Source organism: Musca domestica, unplaced genomic scaffold (assembly GCF_030504385.1).
Source record: "Musca domestica strain aabys unplaced genomic scaffold, Musca_domestica.polishedcontigs.V.1.1 15, whole genome shotgun sequence".
NCBI classification, from domain to species: Eukaryota; Metazoa; Arthropoda; class Insecta; order Diptera; family Muscidae; genus Musca; species Musca domestica.
Genome location: NW_026712207.1, coordinates 4,759,736 through 4,784,998, shown reverse-complemented (window position 1 = coordinate 4,784,998; position 25,263 = coordinate 4,759,736). Strand labels below are relative to the sequence as shown.

General features: G+C 34.4%; 1 protein-coding gene across 5 annotated transcripts in view; it reads right to left on the bottom strand.

Moving 5' to 3' along the window:
• Nucleotides 1–474: 474 nt before the first annotated feature.
• Nucleotides 475–25,263, bottom strand: part of LOC101899712 (protein vein) — a 217,580-nt gene continuing 192,791 nt past the window's right edge. For 3 of the 5 annotated variants that reach the window (XM_059119563.1, XM_059119564.1, XM_059119562.1), the window contains 4 exons: nucleotides 10,892–11,063; nucleotides 10,625–10,749; nucleotides 10,397–10,520; nucleotides 8,150–8,365 (listed from right to left, as the gene is read on the bottom strand). In XM_059119563.1, the coding sequence (XP_058975546.1) occupies nucleotides 8,248–8,365; nucleotides 10,397–10,520; nucleotides 10,625–10,749; nucleotides 10,892–11,063 (539 nt within the window). In that variant the 3' untranslated portion in view covers nucleotides 8,150–8,247. Of the gene's footprint in view, nucleotides 698–8,149; nucleotides 8,366–10,396; nucleotides 10,521–10,624; nucleotides 10,750–10,891; nucleotides 11,064–25,263 lie in introns of those variants that run through there. The other 2 variants (XM_059119565.1, XR_009341743.1) reach the window with 2 other exon arrangements.

Here is a 25,263-nt window from a genome sequence, read left to right as displayed (position 1 = left end):
AGGAAAATAAAAATAAATAAATTCATTAAAAAATGTTCACCTCTCCAAAATTATATAATATTGAATTACAATGAAGAAAATTACATTTTCTTGAATTTATGCTATATTTATGACCACCGATGTAGTTTGGACCCAATTTGATTTCTATGCAAAAAAATGTAATGGTAACTTTGGCAATTCAAAACTTATCCGCCCATAAAAAATTGAATAATCTTTTTCTCACTTCACTTCACCCCATTCTTCCTGCCTACAACAATCTCAAACCAAACCTTCACTTCTATATTTTTTCACAAAAAAAAAATTAATTTTCTTTTATATTTAAAAATAATAAACAGAACAAGCTTTTTTTCATCCTGACACCTACCCCAAAAAACAAATCAAAATTGTAATAAAAGGGAATACGAGTGGTGGGTGGTGTAAAATACAACACTACGTGTTTCTTTATTTTATTGCTAATTAATTAAATTTATTTTTCATTTCTTTGTTTTCATACAAAATAACTACAAATCATAAAAAAAACTATACACAAAAATATATAATACAAAAATGAACTGACTATGGACAAAGAAAAAACCAAAAAAAAAAAAAAACAAAAATTTAAAAATTATAAAAAAATAATAAATAATAATAAAAGAGAAAAAAAAACATTTTCAAATTATTAAAGGTGTGTATTTGGCGGTAGATTGCAACATGAAATCTGTGAATAGAAACAAACATGTAAAAAATGTCATTAATGTTTTATTCGGTTTCTGTTTTATTTTGGGGAGATTTTACGAGTCTATTTTTTTGATAATATTTAAGGAATTCAAATTTAAGCATTCAAAATAAATAGAACAGGCCAATAAATTAGAGAAAGAGAACTAGTGTAACTGTCATGAAAATATTTTTTTTAAAAGTGTGGGTATTGTAGTGTATGTGTAGTTTCCGGGAAATGTGGGTAGTGACAGGAAGAAAAAAGAAAAAAAATTAAAACCAATCCAAAAATAAAGGCAAATTCGATTAGTATTTCTACTTAGGAGAGATAGGCAACTACACCAAAAAATCAGAAAAAAAAATCATTCATTCAAACCAACTAAATAACCAACCAACCATCAAACCCATCAACCATCCAACATGTTGCATGATCTACGGCCAAAAACAGCCACTCTAATTTCAAGTTTTTTCAAATAAAATTTGTTTTTGTTGTTGTTTTGTTTCGAAATGAATTGAAATGATTTTTTAGAAATAAATATTAATAAAAATTAAAATACGTGTGCGTGGGTGTTTAAGTATGTATGTACGTGTGTATGTATGTATGTAGGTAATGTTTATAAAATGAACTAATACTAAGTGTTAGAAAATTATGATTATTTTTTCTTGTTGTTTCTTCTGGCCTCTACCACGCAAAATTATGACGTTAAGTACAAAAATAATTATTATATATACAAGAAATGTTTATATTTGGTTTATAATATAAATATGTGTTTTTGTTTTTTATTAACTAAATATCGATGAAACAAGGAAAAAGTACAAAAACAATGTTCAATGGTGTTAGGTGTGGTATGGATGGCTTAGTTAGTTAATCATAGCGAAAGTATATATTTTTTTCATAATTATAAGTGAGTTATTTGTTAGCATGCATTTGGAGAGGTGAAAATTATTCGAGATGCAGTGTGGGCGAAGCGAGGAAGTTCGACATGAGAAAATTTCATAAATAAATAAAAGAAAATATTTTTTCCGAGAACTCTATAAAATTAAAAAAAGATAAACGTAAGTTTTGTGCAATTCCCTAGGATATCATATTTCCCCTGATTTCGGGAAATATGTGAAAACTGTCATATCATTTTTTTTAATATCGAAATTAATATTTTAATCACTAATAAAAGTGATGAAGCATTAAAATCTTTTTTCTTTTCGCTTTAGACAAAAATGAGCAGTTTTTGAGATTAGCACAAAACTCTTGACGTTACTTCTGAAAATATTTTAAATAGTTCAGTTGCTTTATTGGAGTGAAGATCGAAAAAACCCAGTTCTCAGACTTCAAAAAACAAAAATAATAATAATAATAATAAAATATTAGAAAAATAAAATAAAAAATAAAAAAAATAAATAAAATTAGAAAAACTTATGGAAAAAATATTTTCGCTGAATCATTAAATCGTTACCAATTTTATTAAACTGTTAAAAATCGTGTGCCTCAGACACCTAAACTCCCGAAAATTCGTTATAAAATTTTTTCAGAAAAAGTCAATTTATCTATAAGAACTAGTAATAATTTAGAAATTAAATTAAAGTGCGCCCTATTTCGGCCGGGCCGAACGTTTAATACCATCCACATCTTTGAAGGAACTTGAAAAAAAAAAAAAACATTTCGTAAGAAATACCATTTAAATGAAACCCTTTATATCGGGGATATACGAAGACGAGATCCTACCTAAATAATTTTTTGTCATAGGCTGTAGTACCCCATAAGATCATCAAATACGAAGGGAGGTATCGTTATATGGGGACTATCCGAAAACGTGGAGATGCATAGGATTTTTTTGAGAATAGACTGCAGTACCGAATATGAGGAAGAATCGTTATATCGAGGAAGTACGAAAACCTGGACCTGCATAGCCAATTTTCTGTCACAGGCTGTAGTACCTATTAGGAACTTCAAATACGAAATTTCAAACAATTTTGGTAAATATTTTACCTAAAATCATTAAAATACCGAATATAGGGAGATACTGATATATGGGGCCCATGGGGGAAGACGAGGGCCAGCATAAGTATTTTTTTTATCATAGGCTGTAGTACCGATTTCGAACTTCAAATACGGTATTTGAAACAATTCCGTTGAGTAATGCCGCTAAAATCGTTAAAATACCGAATATGGGGAGGTATTGTTATATCGAGGCTGTACGAAAACATGGACCTGCATAGACAATTTTCTGCCTTAGGCTGTAGTATTCATTACGAACTTTAAACGCCAAATTTTAAACAATTCCGGTGAGTAATGCCGCTAAAATCATCAAAATACCGAATATCGGGATTTACTGACATATGGGGCTTATACGAAGACCAAGACCTGCATAGACAATTTTCTGGCGTAGACTTCAAAAACGAAATTTCAAAAAATTTCGGTGAATATTTTACCTAAAATTGTCAAAATACCGAATATAGGGAGGTACTGATATATGGGGTCTATACAAAGACCTGGATCTACATAGACAATTTTCTGGCGTAGACTGTAGTTCCCATTATGAACTCTAAATACGAAATTTGAATCAACTTCGGTGAATAATGTCGCTAAAATCATCAAAATACTGAATATGGGGAGATATCATTATTTTTTTTTCATAGGCTGTAGCATCCACTACGTATTCTGAATGCGAAATTTCAAACAACTCCGGTGAATAATATCCCTAAAATCGTCAAAATATCGAATATCGGGGAGTACCGTTGTATGTGGGATATACAATATCGTGGACCTACATAGACATTTCTCTTTTAGGGGGTAAAGTGCTTAGAAAGGACTTCTAGTATGGATTTACTTACATAGACAATACACTTCCAGGGGATAAAGTACTCAGAAGGAACTCCTTTTGTGGATTTTCAGAAAATTTCATTGAAAAATGTAGCTAAAATCTTCCAAATACCGAATTTCGTGGGGTACAGTAATATGGGGTCTATACGATATCGTCAACTGATACTTCGAACTTGACCTGCCTGCAGACAAAAGGCTGATCTGTGAACAATTTTAGCTTCCTATCTTTATTCGTTTTGACTCTAGCGTTATTACAACAGACGGACGGACGGAATTTTACGTGGATCAAGACTATATATACTTTGTTTTGTATAAAATTATTATTTCGATGAGTTGCAAACGGAATGATGAACTTAATATACCCTATATACTATATAGGGTATAATCGAGTTTTTCAAAAGAAATATTCACAGCAGAGAAGTGCATTGCAATCCTCCCAAATGGCAAGAATATTCTTGATACAGTACTATTTGTTAGACAAGCTCCACCTATTGTGATTGGGCCAGCTTAGTTGCCTGAGAAGCGTGAATTAAGGAGCATACTTTTAGGTGGCTCACTCTGTTTTGGCCCGATCAAAATTATGCTCATCAATTTTTACTTTCCAGTATTTCAGTATTAAATATTGTTGACCAATTGGTAGTCGCAGTCAAAATGGGTCTGACTGGTGTTCTCCCAGCAAAGAAGTTCGTCTTGAATTCGGAATGTGAATTTCAAGATAGTGTACTATATGTTAAAGAAGCACCATCTATTGTAATTGGGCAAGTTTTTTTCTTAAGAAGCGTGAGGTCCCGTAATGAGCATACCTTTTGGCGGTTCACTCTGATATGACCCGATCATAATTATGCTCATGAATTTACACTTCTTAGACAGCTATCCTTGCCATTAATAATAGATGGCGCTGTTATATTAGAAATGCTTGTCCAATGGCGTGTTATAGTCAAAATGGGTCTTATTGATGTTCTCCTAGCAGAAAAATATTTAGAAATCCTTCGTCTTAATTTCGAAATGTAAAACATTTTCCAGACATCGTTCTATATGTCATAGAAGCGCCATCTATTGTAATTGTGCAAGCGTAGTTGTTTGGAAAGAGTAAATTAATGAGCATACCTTTAGGCGTTTCGCTCTGTTTTGATCTCAGTAGATGACGTTGGTTTAATATTTTGTACAATATCATTAATATTCTCCACTTTTCAAACTCATGATGTTGAAAGTAACTAAACAATTCATACCGGAGTTCCCGTAATATGTTAGTAGTAGCAACGGTAAAAGAGAGACATCAGAATTTTGTTCTGATCGAAACCAATACTATCCTTGCCAAATTACACTAGAAGCGGCTTTAGTATTAGGACATGGAATTGTAGTTGGGAAGCAATAATTATTGAGCATACTTTGAGGCGATTCACCTTGATTTGGCTCGATTGCAATTATTTTTACAACTCAGACAAGTACCATTGCCATATTTCCGTAAACTGATCTGCTTGTCGCATTGCAGGGTTTATACTTGAGCATACTTTGAGGCGATTCACCTTGATTTGGCTCGATTGCAATTATTTTTACAACTCAGACAAGTACCATTGCCATATTTCCGTAAACTGATCTGCTTGTCGCATTGCAGGGTTTATACTTGTTTTATAATTTCCTTTTGCCTTGTTTACATAAAGAGTATACATAGTATTATCCGGGGGGTGCATAACATTCGGTTAATGGATTTTTGGATTATAAAATTTGTAAATTCGATTTTTCATAATCAATTTTCGATCCTGGACTTTTGTTCGACTTTCCATTTTTTATTCGCGCCAGAGGGTTTGCAAATGATTTACGAAAGAGACTCTGAGAGAACTAACACTAAACTTGCCTAATTGCATTAGATGGTGGTTTAGCATTAACAAAATTGGATGTGTAGTTGAGAAGCATGGATTATTGAGCATACATTGAGGCGGTTCACTTAGATTTGGCTCGATTGCAATTCTTTTACAACTCAGACAAGAATCCTTGTCATATTTCCATATATGGCGGTAAAACGGATCTGATTTTCACATTGCAGGGAAATACTTATTATTCTTACAACTCACAACCCATATTTCCATAAATGGCGGCAAAATCGTTGTTTTTTGCATTGCAGGAAAATTCTTTTTTTATAATTTTTCTCTTCCTTATTTATATGAAGCGTATATATGGTTGTGTCCAGGGGTACATGACATTCGGTTAATGGATTTGTGGCATAAAAAATCCAAAATTGGTAAATTCGATTTTTTATAATCGATTTTCGATCCGGAATTTTTGTTTGGAAGCATGAATTAATTGGCTTACTTTGAGGTGGTTCACTTTAGTTTGGCTCAATTGCAATTCTTTTTACAACGCAGACAACTATGCCTACAATATTTCCATAAACGCCGGTAAAAATTGATCTGCTTGTCGGAATGCAGGGAAATACTTATTTTAAAATTTCCACTTGCCTTATTTAATATATAGAGAATATGTATATGCGTATCTGGGGTACATAAGATTCGCTTAGGGGATTTTTAGCATAAAAAATTCTAAAATTTGTAAATTCGATTGTTCATAATCGATTTACGATCTTGGATTTTCGTTCGACTTTCCAATTTTACTCGCGCCAGAATGTATTCAAATGATTTTCGAGTTATTAATTTCAATTCTATACTATTTTAGAAGTATCCAGCGAAAATTTGAATAATTAGCGCTATCATCTGTAGATAGAAATTCGAATCAAAACCTTAACTTGATTCGAATCGACTTTGGTGACAAAAGTCGAAAAGAAAAATCGATTTTTCGATAATTTGACATCCTCGACTAATCTTGAAGTCAGATTTTTTTGCTGACACCAAATATTGAAAACTTATTAGTCAATTTTTTCTACATATCCTAGAAAGTTTCTTATACCCGATTTGATTTTAAATAACCGATAACTGCAAACGACTGGTTACCCATCTTCTTTCCACACCTTGTAAGCAACTGAACATTTTCATTTGATATTTTTATTTTTGTGACAAAATTTCATTTTTATTTCGTTTCAAGAAATACACTTTTTTTTGGAGGGAAAAAAATACAATAAATTCAGTTTTATACAAAAATAATTTTAAAAAAGTGACTATCGAGTAATCGTTTTTCGTTTTGGAGTTTGAAAATGAACTACATGTATGGATGAAAAAAATGGGTATGTGTGTGTGTGAGTGTATATATATGTATGTGTATAAAATAATTTAATTAACTTTGGATATTTTGCTTTTTTATATTAACTAAACTACATTGTTATGTGTTATTGGAAAAATATATTAAGTACTCGGTACTCGGTTAATGGTTACAGTAGTAGTCTATTGTTATTTTATATATTCTATTTAATTTGTTATTTGTTTAAATTGTTTTTGTTTTATTTGGGGATAAAAAGCCTCTGTACTAATGTTAAGCATGGCATTATTTCAATATGGGTGGGTCAGTTAACCGGTTTTATTGCAGTTTTGTATAATCAAATAACCGAGTTTTAAAATTCTATCTATGCAAACAAATACAAATAAAAATAAATACCAACTTAAAGTTGAATTAGTGATGCATATAAATTAAAAAAAAAAAATATTAAAAAAAATACTAATTAAAATTATTTATGAAAAAATACAAAATCTTATATACCATTACATACGTACATGTGTGTATGTATGTATTTGTGTGTATATACGAGATATAATAAATTACTAAAAAGTAAGGTTAAATTGGAAAATCTAAGGAACAACAACTTATTTAGATTCTGGGTTAGTAACCGCTTAGCGGAGGGGGAGAAAAGTAATTATGGTATTTGGGCGGGTAGTCTCTTTGTCTGTGTGTGTGTGAGGGTGGGTGGGTGTGTGTGTAGTTTAAGTGTTCAAACAAAGAAGAAAAAAAAAACAAAGCCTTTCTATAGCACCTTCTGTTCTGTTTCGATCTTAACCGAATCAATCGAATTGGCTATTGGAATTCAAATCCTTTCAAGGGGTGGTTCTTCGCAAAAATTACAACAAGTGAAGAGAGTGAAGCGAAGGAGGAGAGTAGTAGTAGTTTGGTGGGAAAGTAAACAAAAGACAATACCTAAGCGGATGTTATGGAATGTGGTGAGAATTTGTGCATGTGGTTAGCCATCAAGGGCCCATACTGTTGTTGTGTTGTTGTTGCATTCGTTTACGTTACGTGCCATTGTGTGTACGTTACGTTGCGTTACAATTCTTTTGTACTATACAAATATTTGTTTATTTCTTTTTTTGTTATTGTTTTAAATATATTTGTGTATGTGTGTGTGTTATGGTAATTATTATTCTAAAAAAATATTCTTGGAAAAAGAAAACTATTTTGATTTATTTGAATTTTTTGGTGTTGTCTGCTGTTAATAGTTTGATTCGTTTTTTTTGGCATATGTACCCACACACTGAAACAAGATCCTTGGGAAATTGCTCCTATACATGTGTGTGTACAACCTAAGCTAATATTGTATTGAAATGAGGGGGGTGGGTAATTTTTACAGAAAGTTTTTTCTTTTTGTCAAATATCCAATTCATGTCCTTCCATTTTTTCTCGATCATTTTTTTAAGGAGGTCATGTTTGTAGAGGACAATTTCTTAGTTAGCGTCTTTGCCATCTTTCCAAATATAAGACTCATTTTTTTTCTTATAAAAAATTTCGAGTTTTTTTTTTCTTTTTTGAGATTTTTGTTTCTATATCGTTAAACATTGGATGCTATAGAAAAGCCTACTTTAGCAATAATAACTTCCAAAATACTTTTTATCGCCACACTCTTGTTCGTTGCTGTACGTACTGGGATTGTTGACTTCCTTGCGATCGCATCTCTCACCAATGAAGCCTTCAGGACATCTGGAAAGATGAAAAGGGGAAAACATTAAAAATGAATTAAAAAACTTAAGGAAAAACAGACCTAAAAAAAAGAATATTTCTCCGAAGACCGAAACAAACGTGGATTAAAAAAATATATTTTTTTAAATTTTTTTTTTGTATTTGCAACTAACGTGGATTTTTTAAATAATTTTTTTTAAAGGAACAACCAACGTAAATTTTTTTAAATTATTATAATTTTTTTAAAGGAAGTTGTTGAAGTACCAACAAACGTGGATTTTTTAAATAATTATTTTTTGAAGTACCAACAAACGTGGATTTTTTAAAAAAATATTTTTTGAAGTACCAACAAACGTGGATTTTTTAAATAATTATTTTTTGAAGTACCAACAAACGTGGATTTTTTAAATAATTATTTTTTGAAGGAGCAACAAATGTGGATTTTTTAAAATAATTATTTTTTGAAGAAGCAACAAATGTGGATTTTTTAAATAATTATTTTTTGAAAGAGCAATAAACGTGGATTTTTTAAATAATTATTTTTTGAACGAGCAATAAACGTGGATTTTTTAAATAATTATTTTTCGAAGGAGCAATAAACGTGGATTTATTAAATAATTATTTTTTGTAGGAGCAACAAACGTGGATTTTTTAAATAATTATTTTTTGTGGGAGCAACAAACGTGGATTTTTTAAATAATTATTTTTCGAAGGAGCAACAAACGTGGATTTATTAAATAATTATTTTTTGTAGGAGCAACAAACGTGGATTTTTTAAATAATTATTTTTTGTGGGAGCAACAAACGTGGATTTTTTAAATAATTATTTTTTAAAGGAGCTACAAACGTGGATTTTTTAAATAATTATTTTTTAAAAGAGCTACAAACGTGGATTTTTTAAATAATAATGTTTTGAAGGAGCAACGAACGGGGATTTTTAAATAATTATTTTTTGAAGGAGCAACAAACGTGGATTTTTTAAATAATTATTTTTGCAGGAGCAACAAACGTGGATTTTTTAAATAATTATTTTTTGAAGGAGCAACAAACGTGGATTTTTTAAATAATTATTTTTGCAGGAGCAACAAACGTGGATTTTTTAAATAATTATTTTTTGAAGGAGCAACAAACGTGGCTTTTTAAATAATTATTTTTTGAAGGAGCAACAAACGTGGATTTTTTAAATAATTATTTTTGCAGGAGCAACAAACGTGGATTTTTTAAATAATTATTTTTGCAGGAGCAACAAACGTGGATTTTTTAAATAATAATGTTTTGAAGGAGCAACGAACGGGGATTTTTTAAATAATAATGTTTTGAAGGAGCAACGAACGGGGATTTTTTAAATAATTATTTTTTAAGGAGCAACAAACGGGGATTTTTTTAAAAAATATTTTTTGTAGGAGCAACAAATGGGGATTTTTTAAATAATTATTTTTTGAAGTTGCCACTAACTTGGATTTTTTAAATAAAATATTTTTTTGAAAGAGCAACAAACGTGGATTTTTTAAAAAGAATTTTTTGAAAGAGCAACTAATGGGGATTTTTTAAATAATTATTTTTTGAAAGAGCAACAAACGTGGATTTTTTAAAACGAATTTTTTGAAAGAGCAACAAACGTGGATTTTTTAAAGAGTATTTTTTGAAAGAGCAACGAATGTAGATTTTTTAAATAATTATTTTTTGAAGGACCTACAAACGGGAATTTTTTAAATAATTATTTCTTGAAGGAGCAACAAGCATGGATTTTTTAAATAATTATTTTTTGAAGGAGCAACAAACGGGGATTTTTAAATAATTATTTTTTGAAGGAGCAACAAACGGGGATTTTTTAAATAATTATTTTTTGAAGGAGCAACAAACGGGGATTTTTTAAATAATTATTTTTTGAAGGAGCAACAAACGGGGATTTTTTAAATAATTATTTTTTGAAGGAGCAACAAACGGGGATTTTTTAAATAATTACTTTCTGAAGGAGCAACAAACGGGGATTTTTTAAAAAAATATTTTTTTTTTAATTTTTTAAGGTTGATCAGATTTTTTTTGACTTACATGCACGAATAGGAACTGATTTCAGAGAAGAACTTGCAGGTTCCACCATTGAAACAAAACTCAGAGGCATCATCGGGGCAGGTGTTGCCAGCACCTCGGGGATTTGGATCAAAGCGTTGTACGACTAAACGAAACAAAACAAAAATATAAAATCAATTAATTTTATATTTGGTTAAAAAAATAACTTCTCATGGAAATGGTGTAGACACCCATGAGAATCCAACATACCTGGATACGCTTTGATGACAATGGTTCTGCGTTCTATATTTCGATTAACCTTGTTTTTTGCTCGACACTCATAACGACCCGCATCAGAGGTATTGAACGAACGTATAATAAGTTCAGATCTCTTCCTAAGAAAAGCAAAGAAAAAAATATTAATTAAAAAAAATGAGATCATTTTAAATTATTTTTTGGGGATGTCAAAAGTTATTTGAGTATTTTTTTAGATCCCTAATTTTTAATGAAAAATGGTTGTGATGTTGTTTGACCTACTTATAGTGTATAAACTGATACAGTTTACGATTTCGATTTATTGATCGATGATCCTTAAACCATGTCACTTTGGGTGGCGGCCTGCCCGTCACCTTACACACAATCCGCAGCTCTTGCCCGTTTTCCACCGTCCGATTGCTGGCTGATATTGATCTTATGGAAGCGAGCTGTGCTGTAAAGAAACAAGAACAAAATGCATAACGGGTAATCAGTGTAAGTTGATTTTGTGGGGGGTGGGTTAGAGAGGTTTAAAAATAAGGATACATAAAACAAGTTAAAAATATCATCAGTCAGTTTTGCCGACAGATGTATACTCTCAGCCAATGTTCGATTATTGAAATATATTTCGACTTTTGTTATGATTATTTAAATTGGGCATGGGAGAATATTGTCCATTTGCTATCGGACCTTATAAATATGATATACAGGATGAAATGAAAAAACTGCAACCAAATTCAGACTGATGTCATTTCTAAGCCACAACGAAAAATGGCTCGTGAGCTGAACATATCGCAATATTCCATTCGGCAAATTTTGAAAAATGAGCTCGGGGTAAAGCCATTGAAATTTCAAAAAGTACAAGAATTTAGACCGCAACAGAAGGAAAATAGACTCAAAAGAGCTAAAGAGTTGCTTCGCTTGGCCGAAAGTGGTGAACTGCCGAATTTGGTTTTCTCCGTTCGTTGTCCTGCAATTTGTAAAAAAAAAAAAAACAAAAAGATCACCTTGGACATTCCAACAGGACTCAGCACCATCGCACTCAGCACCTGCCAAGAATGCTTACAAAATGAGGTTCCTCGCTTCATTTCTACCGCAGAACAGTATTCGGGCAACGTGTGGCGGTTTCATTGGCAGTTTGAAGGCCATAATTCATGCCAAAGGTGACTAATTCGAACAAATCTAAATTTATTCTAAAATTTGATGCTACTTCCGACATTTTTATACTCTCCACCATAGTATGGGGGGTCAAATGGGTCATGTAGGTCCACGACTTCGTATAGCTCCGATATAACGGTACCTCCCTATAGACGATATTTTGATGATTTTAGCTACATTTTTCACCATTTATTTCAAGTTTCGAATTTGGTAATGATTTATGAGAAACAATGCCTATGTGGGTCCACGTCGTATAGACACCAAACATAACGGCTATATGTTTGGTATTTTTAAAATTTTAACAGAATTTTTTGGGGATTTTATTTCCAAATTCGTTCCAAATGGTGGAGGATATTCAAAGTTCGGCCCAGCCGAACTTACTGCTTCTTAACTTGTTTTATATCACCCGGTATACCCTCTCTAGCCATACGGCTGGGGGTATAACTAGAATCGAAACTACACCCCAAGGAAGCCATTGTTTGCCTTCCTCGCCTCTACAATTATTGCTTCGAATTGGATAGAGAATCGTAACTAAATTCAAAGAATAAGGTTATCCTTTACTTTGAAATTTTGGCTTAACTCTAGTTTAGTGAAAAACAAAGTCGGGGTTCAGGACTTTCAGTTTAGTAAAAAACAAAGTTCGGGTTCAGGACCCCGACTAGACCCGGATCCAATTACCCGATATAGACAATATCGGTATAGGAAAGCTTATGAAAATACCTATCCAACAAGTGGTCACATGTTCACAGGTTCGGAAGTTATAGTCAAATTATCGATTTTTTGGACCCATATTTTTTGTAAAAACCCCAAAAAGTCCAAAAAGGGTCCATTATGGGGGTCAACAAAATTGATGCGAAATTATAGCTGACACTCTTAACTTTCCAAAATGCTACAATTTGTTCAAATACCTTTTTTCCGGAATCAGGGTAAAAATACCTACCTCTGGAAACAATTTCGAAAAAATCGAAGAGTTTTACTAAACGAGAGTTGTTCCCTCGTTTCAAAATAGAAACAAATTCCAAAGCCACACTAAAATTCTGCCGCCGTCGTCCCTAATCGACCTTTATACTTTGAAATATCATAGCGAGCGAACAAAAAAAGTCCCCCAAACATTTTTTCATAGGTCTTCTCCTTCTAGAATTTTTTCAATAATCGCAGAGCTCCCACATTTGGCCTCTCGACATTAAACCATAAAAAATAAATAACATTTTATGACTCATATTTCGAGATAATAAAATTTATATGGCTCATTTAATTATGACATTTATCAGATTTATAGAAAAATCAATACAAGGTTGCCAAATATCGTCGAATAAAAAAAAAATCGGAAAAAAATAACCGATTAAACATTTCACGAGAACAGGAGCCTGTGGCGGCTAGCTAGCATCACAGAATGATAAAAATGCGTTAAGTGTGACGCATAGCGAAGATGCTTTTAATTTCGCAGCGTGCATATATCCGTGTGTATGAGTGTATGCCGAGACACTTACGATATACCCAAAAGTGAGGCGTCACGGTGTTTATTATCAACGCAGTATAACTTTTAATTTATGACTATGGAATGCGTTTGATTTTTGCTATCAGCTGCTGCTGTGGTTGCTTCTGTACTCGGGCCTGCGGAGCAAGAGATTTACTGTGACGTAAGAAACTTCTGCTGATGAGCTGATTAAATTGTCACGTTGGACCTGATGGCTAGGCATGAATTTTTCTGTTTAATTCTTATCATCATCGCGACAAGCAGCAACTTTTTGATACAAAACAAAAATATTCCAAAATTTGTTGTTGAGACAGATGCAAAACGTAATCAACTAATCAAATATAAAGCGTTCTCTTAACAGGAATTCTGGTGATATGGATGGATGACGGCCTGCCTGCCTGGCTGTCTGACTGGCTGACTGATGGCCGGCATGGATGGATGTATGATTTAGATGAGAGAAACCATCAAAACAACTTATTTTTATTCATCGCTCTTCGCCGTTTCATTTTTTGTTGCTGCTGCTGTTTTTTTGAGAAACATCATTTAACGTAACGTCAGGTTGGTAAACATGTCTATCACTCGGCTCGACAATAAATACATCACAAAAAGCGACAGACGAAATTAAGAGTAACCACCAGACAAATGAACTGAAGAAAAATCTGCCAACAATATCAGCACCATCATCATCAGCATCATCAAGAAAAGCAGAACAAAATCAACAGCAATAACAAAAACAACAATATTATCGTTATCATTGCCAGCATCGGGCCAATGCAGTCCCAGGCAGACGAAAAAAAAAAATAACACACAGAGATCGGCTTTGTGGAGCTTTGCAAATCAACATAAATGATATTTTTGTGGCGTTTTAAAGTGCACACAAAACGAAATCATCATCATCCGAATGAGTTTCGAGGAGGATATCTGTTTATGCGATTATGTGGAGATATGTGTGTGTGTGTACAACAAAGTTTTAAACAAAGCCCGAATGTAAACAGAGCAGCTCAAATTGAGTTGGCGAAAGTGGTGGGTGTCCTTGGGTTACTAGTTCCAAGTAAGCTTTGGTACTAAGCCGTAATAGTAATCGTTTTCGGATGGAGGTAAAAAAAAATCGAAAGTAAAACCAGTGAGAAAAGGTCAAAAGTCGGGCGGGGCCGACTATATGATACCCTACACCTCTATGCGTATTTAGTAGAGCTCCCGTAACAAAAAAGTTTAAATTGGGAATTTAAGTGAAGTAGATCATACCAACTATAGCGCATGATATGACTTCGATAAGGATGACATTAACAACATTTTTTGGAGCAATAGGGACTGGACCTGGGTTTCACCAAATGGTAAAATTCGTTTGAATATGAACAAATCTATTCAATTTGGGCTGATATTACATATAGGGTGAGTAATAATCGTAAAATCGGATGAAGATGTCGATATCGAAACTATATAAAAATCTGAACCGATCTCGCTAAAACATGGCAGAGGTAATTTCGAGCAGTATCTGATGCCCGGTATCAAATATAATTGTTGTGGAGTGCATATGACGCATCTAAGGGACTTCAACATCAAATCGGATGAAACATATATATGAGAGCTATAGCCATAACTGTACCGATTTTCACAAAATTTGAAGAACTTGTTTTTACGATGAATTCAGCCGAAATTGCCAAAATTCAGTCCATTTGGTCTGATATTAGGCATTTGGTGCACAAAAAACCTGATAACGGATAAAGATATATATGTGGGATCTAGGATATAGATCTAAACCGATCTCTATAAAATTTGTCATACGTATTTTCGAGCAGTATCTAATGCCCGTTACCAAATATAATTTTTGTGGTGTATATTACGCATGTGTAGGACTTTAGCACCAAATCCGATAAAACATATATACAGGGTGAGATGAAACAAGTTAAAAAGCTGTAAGTTCGGAAAAGCTGTAAGCCCTCCACCATTTGGAACGAATTAGGCAATTTTCAAAAAAATAAAATCCCTAAAAATTCTGTTAAAACTTTAAAAAACCGAATATTGCCGTTATATTGGGGTCTATACGACGTGGACCTACATAGGTATTGCTTTTCATAAGTCATTACCATATTCAAATTCGAAATAAACGGTCAATAATGTAGCTAAAATCATCAAAATATCTTATATAGGGAGGTACGTTATATCATCAAAATATTTTATATAGGGAGGTACCGTTATATCGGAGCTGTGCGAAGACCTGGACCAGCAAAGACAATTTTCTGTCACAGGCCGTAGCATCCATTACGAACTTCAAATACGACATCACAAATAATTTCGGTGAGTATTGTGCCTAAAATCGCCAAAATGCCGAATATAGGGAGGTACTGATATATGGTGCCTATACGCAGACCTGGACCTGCACAGAGAATTTTCTGTCACAGGCTGTAGCATCCATTACGAACTCTAAATACGTAATTTGAAACTACTCCGGTAAATAATGACGCTAAAATCATCAAAAGACCGAATATAGGGAGGTACCGTTATATGGGGGTTATACGAAGACGGGAACCTGCACAGACAATTTTCTGTCCTAGGCTGTAGTATCCATATGGGACTTCAAATACCAAATTTTAAATAATTCCGGTGAATAATGTCGCTAAAATCATCAAAATACCGAATGTAGGGAGGTACCGTCATATGGGGCCTATACGAAGACGTGGACCGGCACAGACAATTTTCTGTCCTAGGCTGTAGTATCCATTTTGAACTTCAAACACCAAAATTGAAACAATTCTGGTGAATAATGACGCTAAAATCATCAAAATACCGAATATAGGGAGGTACCGTTATATGGGGCCTATACGAAGACGTGGACCGGCACAGACAATTTTCTGTCCTAGGCTGTAGTATCCATTTTGAACTTCAAATACCAAAATTGAAACAATTCCAGTGAATAATGTCGCTAAAATCATCAAAATACCGAATATAGGGAGGTACCGTTATATGGGGCCTATACGAAGTCCTGGACCTTTATAGACAATTTTCTGCCCTAGGCTGTAGTATCCATTTTGAACTTCAAATACCAAATTTGAAACAATTCCGGTGAATAATGTAGCTAAAATTATCAAAATACCGAATATCGGGACGTACCTTTATATGGGGGTTATATGAAAACGTGGACCTACATAGCCCATTTACGAGCTTAACCTGCCTACTGGCAAGAAAAACATGTGTGCAAAATTTTAGCCTTGTATCTCAATTCGTTCGAAAGATAGTGTGATTACAACAGAGGGACAGACAGACAGAAAGACGGACAGACAGATGGACAGACGGACAGACATACAGACAGACAGACGGACATCGCTATATCTTAGAATTTGCGCTGATCAAGAAATTAGAATTTTACGCTGATCAAGAATATATACAAACGGAATGACAAACTTAATATACCCTGCATAGAATGGTGAAGGGTATAATAAAATTAATTTATAATTGCTGATTATGAAACACCTGATATATTTTAGGGTTCATTAGGTCTGTACTTTTTTACACATTTATCTTGAAAAATAAACCGGTCTTCTTAATCGCAAAACAATTAAAATTCTGAACATTTAGTGACTTCTAAACAACTGACATATTATGGGGTTCCCTAGGTGGGCTAATCGTTCGATGAATCGACAGCAAAATAATTTTTACTCTACGAAAATTATATTAAAACCCAATTTTTTCATCTCTTTCCAGGTAAGACCTTGCTGTGGTTGTCAAATTTTCCCGATGGTGACCTAAACTGACTTGAGGAGTATCTCCCTTAGTTCCATGCCCAATTGGCCCATTGTTCCTTGAGATGCTCTCAAGGGAAGTGTGTGTGTGTGAGTGTATGAGTTATTGTTATCCCACTGTAAGCTGCTGGCTGGCGGTTACCTTTGGGTTTTGTAAACTTTTGTGTGCGCCAAGAAAGAATCATGTGAATTGTTTTTTTCTTCAACTTAGTCTCCCCAGTCGTTTGCAAGGTGAGTTATGGGGGCGTGTGAACAAGCAAGCATAAGAGAGATAAATATGTTGATAAGGCTACTCTGTTTGCTCCTTACCTTGTGCAGGCAGGCAACACAAATATAAACAATTTCATATCAAACAAAAAACAGCAACAACAACAAATTGCACTGGGGCCACTCTAGCCCCCTCCTCCTCCCCCTCTATACGTTTTGTAGCAAAGTACATAGAATGTGCCGCCACTGTGGTGGGTGGTGATTCACAAATGGCTTATGTATCATACACTCACTGTACGCAGCAGTCATCATCATCAGCAGCACCACACCGCCCCCTCCTCCTCCAAAAAAATAAGTAATGTCGAAAAAAAAAAACGATCAACATAAAGTAGAATAGATTCCTATAAATAACATGTCTAATTGCAGCCACTAGAAACCAAAATTTTACTTAGACGGACAGAGGAGCAGAAGTAGGAGGTGGGAGATACAACACTAAGTGTTTAAAAACTATTCGATCAATTCTCAGAAGGTGTTCGATCAGTTTGCCATTCTGCCCGATATCGAACAGATCAATGCCATGCCATCCCACTCATGTGGGTAAGGGTATGTGTGCGAACACACATTTGGTTTATATCCAGATTTTTCGTCTGTTCGTCAGTATGGCAATTTTTACATTGAAATGATTTGGTAATACCCCACCATTCCCCCTCATTGTCCGATCGAAGTGATGATTAATTTCATTGCTTTTACGAATTTGAAGAAACATTTTAAATGTAATCAATTGTGAGGTGAATTAAATTGCCAATTTCCAATGGCCATAAATAAAAAGTTGGTTGGAAATCGGTAAAATCCCCTAAAAACAAAAAAAAAAAAAACAAATTGAAAAATTAGGATTGAGGGGGGAGGGAGGTAGGAGATATGAAATAAATTTTATTTTTCTAACAGATGGCACAAGTCCATGATTTAAATGATGGAAAAACTACAGAACATCCTAAAATGAAAAAAATACAATAACAACATTTGGGCGCCACCAAGATGCAGGAGTGTAAAATAGATTGACGGCTTGATACACCCAGAGAAGGGCCTGATTTGAAATATAAATTTTCGAAAAATTTCAATCGTTTCGAGATGACTCAATTCTCCCACATGACTCTGGCAGAAAAACATAATAGAATGAACTTAGGTGATAGAGAGTCCTATAGCGGCGAATCCTCACAGTACTTCGTTAAAATGGAACTGGACGGCGTTGGAGTTAAGTTACAATCATTAATGCTAACAATGGAATTTCTAAATGAAAAAATATCTAGAACTCAACCAGTGTGATAAGAAATGTGCTCAAGTTAATGCGAAATTGCCAGTTTATTGGTATATAATCTGCCGAAGCGGAGAGAATTAGGATGTGAGAAATTTTACTAATAGCCAACGGAATATGTCCAATAGAATTCAGCCAGATCGAGGTATCTATGAGGCTTTCACACAAACAGGCTTTCACGCCATCAAACAGCAAAGGAATATTCTCAAATTATTGAAAAACACATAGTTTGATGATAATAGAAACAAGTAAAAAGCAGTAAGTTCGGCCGGGCCGAACGTTGAATACCCTCCACCATTTGGAACGAATTAGAAAATTTTCAAAAAAATTAAATCCAATAAAAATTCTTTTAAAATCTTTAAAATATCTAATAAAGGAAGGTGCCGATATATGAGGGGATATACGATATTGTGGACCTATAAAGACAAATCTATATCTGCGTGTAAAGTACTCACAAGGAACTCCTTGTATGGATTTTCAGATAATTCCATTGGAAAAAGTGGCTAAAATCATCAAAATACCGAATATAGGGGAGTACCGTTATATGGGGGCTATACGATATCGTGTACCGATATAGCCCATCTTCGAACTTGACCTGCCTGCAGACAAAAGAGAGATCTGTGCAAAATTTTAGCTTCCTATCTTAATTCGTTTAGACTGTAGCGTGACTACAACAGACGGACGGGCTAAATCGTCTTAGAATTTTACGCTGATCAAGAATATATATACTTTGTTGGGTCTAAAATGATTATTTCGATGAGTTACAAACGGAATGACGAACTTAATATACCCTCCATACCTTTTTTGGTGTAGGGTATAAAAGTATATATTGTCCAACGTGGAAGAATTAGAATGGGGAAAAGAAGTACTTTCAGGACAACAGTTTATAACAACGGAATTCCTAATGCCATCATTTCCGGCGAATTAAGAAGACAGACAGTGGATTATGTTAAGGAAAAGAAGGATTTTTACAAAGTGCCTAGGAATGAGACCGACAATAGATAACACGGAAATAAGAGCCCATGGAACATCTACAAGGGAATTCAGCCGGATGAAAATTTCATTAAAATGTTTGTGAAGAGAAGAAACACAGTTGGGACAATTAGGATATATGAAAAAGAATTTTTTTTCTCGTCCAAATGCGGAAAGATCGAGTTTCAGGCCCTAGGTCTCTTTGGGCCAATGTCGATTTAGGACATTTGGAGTCGATCTATGATTTTCCATCTGTCTGGCTAGTGCGTACGATGAATCTCGAAGGAAGTATCCGAAAAATGGTACATCGTAATATTATTGTTAAAATTAGATCGAATTCGGAGATGGGCAAATCGGTAGAAAGCAGCATTCGAATTTGTGCAAACTTTGCAAATCTCAATTTTTTTGTCAGTGCTAGGTCAGGGGCTAAAATAAAAAATATCGGCTCACTCATGTAAGGACCCCTACAACAAAGGGTCAAAATTTGGAATAATTATAACGCATATAAAATGCCAAATAAGGGCCTAATTGTCTTCAAATTTCATACATTCCAATATTTTTATCAACACAAGATCTGATGTGAAGATGGAATATATCGGTAAACTCCTTCCGGTACCTTCTCAACAACGCGTCAAAATTTAGAATTATTACATCTCTCATAAAATACGAAATAACCATCAGATTCTCTTCAAATTTTATGTATTGCAATATTTTTACTAACCTATGTTCCGGTGTTAAAATGATAGATATCGATTAACCCCTTCTGTTACAATTCTGTCAAAGGGTCAAGATTTTAAATAATCGTAATTTAAGTCAAAAAATAGTTCATAACTTATTTTATATTAAAAATTGTTTTATATTTTATTCCTTCACGAATCATTAAAGCTAAAACCCTTGAGATATTCTCTGGATGGAAAGCATTTGGGGTCTTCTATAGACAACATTCCCTTTAGGTACATAGAAAACGCCTGTCGACTTCTGCAGACATAAGGTCGTTGAGATTCTTATATATAAAGAAAGTTAGAGGCCTTTCATTGATAGGAGACATAAGGTCGTTGAGATTCTTATATATAAAGAAAGTTAGAGGTCTTTCATTAATAGGAGACCCTTGAGGAAAGAAAATAATCTTAAGGGTTTCTGCACAAAAGCCCTTGGAGTTTCATATATAACAGAGACTGGATGCTTTGAGATAGAAGGCTAAAATTTTGCACACGTGTTTATTTTGCCAGTAGGCAGGTTAAGTTCGTAAATGGGCCACGTAGTTCCACGTTTTCATATAGCCCCATATAACGATACCTCCCGATATTCGGTATTTTGATGATTTTAGCGACACTATTCACCGGAATTGTTTCAAATTTGGTATTTGAAGTTCGTAATGGATACTACAGCCTATGACAGAAAATTGTCTACACAGGTCCAGGTCTTCTTATAGGTCCCATATATCAGTACCTCCCTATATTCGGTATTTTGATGATTATAGGTACAATACTCACCGGAATTGTTTCAAATTTGGTATTTGAAGTTAAAAATGGATAGTACCGCCTAAGATAGAAAATTGTCTGTGCAGGTCCAAGTCTTCGTATAGCCCCCATATAATGATACCTCCCTATATTCGGTATTTTGACGATTTTAGGTGCAATACTCACCGAAATTGTTTGAGATGTCGTATTTGAAGTTCGTAATGGATGCTACAGATTGTGACAGAAAATTGTCTATGCAGGTCCAGGTCTTCGTATAGCTGCGATATAATGGTTTCTCCCTATATACGATTTGATTGATGATTTTAGCTACATTATTCACTGTTTATTTCAAGTTTCGAATTTTAATATGGTAATGGCTTATGACAAACAAAGCCTATGTAGGTTCACGTCGTAGAGACCCCATAATAATGGATATATTCGGTATTTTTAAGATTTTAACAGAATTTTTAACGGATTTTATTTTTTTGAAATTTTCCAAATTCGTTCCAACTGGTGGAGGGTATTAAAAGTTCGGCTCAGTTGAACTTACTGCTTCTTAACTTGTTATTTTTAGGGAATTTTGTTTAAAAAACTAAAACAACTTTTTCATATAAAATGTACAAAAATATTAAAAACAAAAATTACGGAGGAGGTATGGGGCCTGAGCCAGCATAGGTCCCAGCCTAAATATTTTTCTATTAAATTTGTATTTTAGGAACATTTTTATTGAACCTGTAAACCTAAGCTGTCAACGTATTTAGGGCTCCCTCAAAAATTTTAATTTTTTAGATACACCCCGCAAAATTGTTTCGAAAGAAATTTCTAGCTACGTCCTGAGTTAATCCCAATATTTTTTTTCTTGAACCTACAATTCTTTAGTTTTCGATATTTTCTTTCAAGGAAACCTTTTGGCGGCGCCCAATCAGTCAAAAAAAAGTTCGAAAATGAAATGTACACAAAATGTTAAATAAAATAACCATTTTGGAGGAGGCCTGGGCCAAATCCAGTGTACGCGTCTGTCTGTCCATCAAATCTCTGTTTCAAAAAAATATTCATTGAACATATAACAATCTAGCGGTTTTCTAGTATTGTCTTTCAAAGAAAACCATTTTGGTGGCGCCAATCAGACAAAAAAATCTTTTTCATATAAAATTATAAAAAATAACCATTTTGGAGGAAGCCTGGGCCCAGATAGAGTACGTCCCTGCCTTGAGTTATTCTCCCTCCGAGAATTTTTTTTTTTTTTTAAAACTTATTTTCTTTTTTGATTTAGACAACCACCATCCGAAATGGTTTCGAAAGGCATTTCCAGTTACGTCTATGTCCTGAGGAATTCCCAATTTTTCTGGTGGACCTTTGGTCCTTAAACCCTGCCATTTTTCCTTTCAAGGATCATTCAAGGCTACAATGCTGAAATTTATGTACCCAATCAGCCAAAAAAGGCCTTTTTCATATAAAATTATAAGAAAATAACCATTTTGGAGGAAGCCTGGGCCCAGCTAGAGTACGTCCCTACCTTGAGTTATTCTCCCTTCGAGAATTTTCCTTAAGAAAACTCATTTTCTTTTCATTTTCACCATCCGAAATGGTTTCGAAAGGCCTTTCCAGTTACGTCTATGTCCTGAGGAATTCCCCTTTTTTTCTGGTGGACCTTTGGTTGAGTTGTACCCTGCCATTTTTCCTTTCAAGGATCAATTCTGAAATTTTTGTACCCAATCACTATAATTCTGAAATTTTTGTACCCAATCAGCCAAAAAAAAAGTCTTTTTCATATAAAATGATAAAAAATAACCATTTTGGAGGAAGCCTGGGCCCAGCTAGAGTACGTCCCTACCTTGAGTTATTCTCCCTCCGAGAATTTTCTTTAAAAACAAAAAAACTCATTTTCTTTGTTGATTTTGACAACCACCATCCGAAATGGTTTCGAAAGGAATTTCCAGCTACGTCGATGTCCTGAGGAATTCCCGAAAATTTTCTGGAGGAACTCTAAACCAACAAACCTGCTGTTTTCGAGTATTTTCTATCAAGGATCATGTAAAGCTGCAATTCTGACATTTATGTTAATCCAGTTGCCGTAAAACTTACCTCTCCAATGTGGCCTAGAAGAAATGCGGTATTTTGTTTTCATTTTCTGTTTTAATTTCAATGTCAATAAAACAAATGTAGCAAATAATTATCTTTCACACTCACAATGTACCTGCAGCTGCCCAGCCCCAGCTTAGCCTAACCACCACCCAGTTAAAATTTACAACGTCACCACCAACTGATTATCATTTTTTGTTGTTTTTTGCTGGAGGAGACGACAAATACGAGTATCGCATCGCTTGGAATACAAAGTGTTTGGATGATAGTTTTATAATGGCTACACGTAGTATGGACTACGTTGTAGATAAGTCGGATGGATTCATGGTCTCCCCCGCATTTTTTTTGTAAACCCAGATGTTGGGAGGGGAAGGCGGGGTATGGTGTCTAGTACACAAAAATTTTGCCGCATAATCTTTGTTTTTTCTTGGGAACTTTAATCTTTGTGGATGTCATGCGAAGCAGGGCAGGTAAAGGGGGTGGGGGCACCATGAGACGACCGTGGGACAAGTGGCGGTGTATGGTGGTAGATCACAAACAAATCCAACGAAACAAAGAGACAAACAAACAGACAAACAGACACACTTGCTGTTTGTTTGTTTCATGTTAAAAATTTCTCTTGTTTGATTTTGTGTAATGTGTGATAGCAACCATCCAACCGAGCAGCCAACCAGTGAACCACCTCAACATCGGCAAGGTGAGCGTGAGAGTGTGTCGTTTCAAAGACGACAACGACACAAAAAAAAGAGCTCCCCATCAGCCGGCAGCAGCACCATCTGTAAGGTACCTTAAAAATCTCTGCATAAACCAAGTGCGCCGCGCATAGCCGTTGTGTCCAACGTGAGTGTGTCGTCAGCCCCCCAGCTACACCTCCCCCCTCCTCTCTCTATGTCTTTGTATATGTGTGCCACAGTTAGTTTTACTTCTGTTTATATTTTTCTCACGGTGATAACATTATTTGTGTGCGCAAAGCTGGTTTTGCAGCTTCTTAAAAAAGAAGCGACACTCACTCACTCACTCACCAAAAAGTTGACATACTCTTTTTCGCCGGTCTCGTATGTTATCTTTTGGTTTGGACTTCTGGATGTGCAGTGTTGTTGGAGTTGGTGTTGCTGTTGTTGATTTACGTGGTGACTCTGTTTGTTGTCATCGTCATTGTTGCTGCTGTTTCTGCTGTTGCTGCTTCTGGGGGCTGCTGCCGCTGCCGGTGCTCCCAGATTGTCTTGAACAATTGCCTTAACCGCCAACAAAAAAAAAAGACAAAGACACTATGACTGCACAGTGTTCGGACAAAAAATCATTTTTTTGTTTTTGTTGTCAAAGGTTAAGAATTTCTCTCTCTCTCTCTCTCTCGCTCTCGTGATAAGTACCTGTCACTGCCTTTGCACAATGATAATAATTTTTCCATTTGCATTGTTTTCTTTTGGCAACATTGTCTAAGGCCCAGCTGACGACAGGGTGAGCCGAATTGACCTCTGTTATCAGCACGTGCTATTTTTTTCTTTTTTTGATAAATTGTTTTTTAAACAAAGAAAGAATTGTGCAAAAATTGAACTTGAGCTGCGAAAAAAAAGAGTTCAATTTCAAGGACAGCAGATTTTTGCAAACACAATCCCAGGGAGGTGTCAAACATCAGGTGAAGCGGTGGGGGGTTAAAATATTTTAAACGTGATGTGGGTAATCACTTTTGACAGAGAAAAAAAAAACAATTTAAAGGCTAACCACGAAAGAAATCGGGGGAAAAAGTGGAATTGTGAAAAACCCAAAATCCGCGGAATCTTATGCAGCCTTTGAGGTCGTCTATACTCTTGTCAAAAAAAAGGAATGTAAATACCAAAGTGATGAAAAGAGAAGGGAGAAAAAGAGGTTTTGTGTAAATCCAAATTTGGCGGAATCTTCTTTAGATATAAAGTCTGTGGGGCCTTTTCTATGTAGAAGACCTTGGATATAGCCCTAGAGGGCGCCCATAAATAAAAGATCCCAGAAATCTAAAGAATATTAAATATTCTTGATAACTTTTGGGATAAAAGGCCTTTAAGGCCTCCCAAAAATTTTTTTGAGGACTTCTGAAAGTATTCTTAAAATAGAAGTCCTTTAAAGGTTCTTTCTATAGAGAGAATATTCCTCAGGCGGAATATGAAACAGACGACCTTAGAAATTTTCTATTGAAAATATTCTCCGGATAGAGAAGCCCTAAACTCCTTTCAAGATAGAAGACCTATAAGATAGAAGACCTTTTTGGGCAA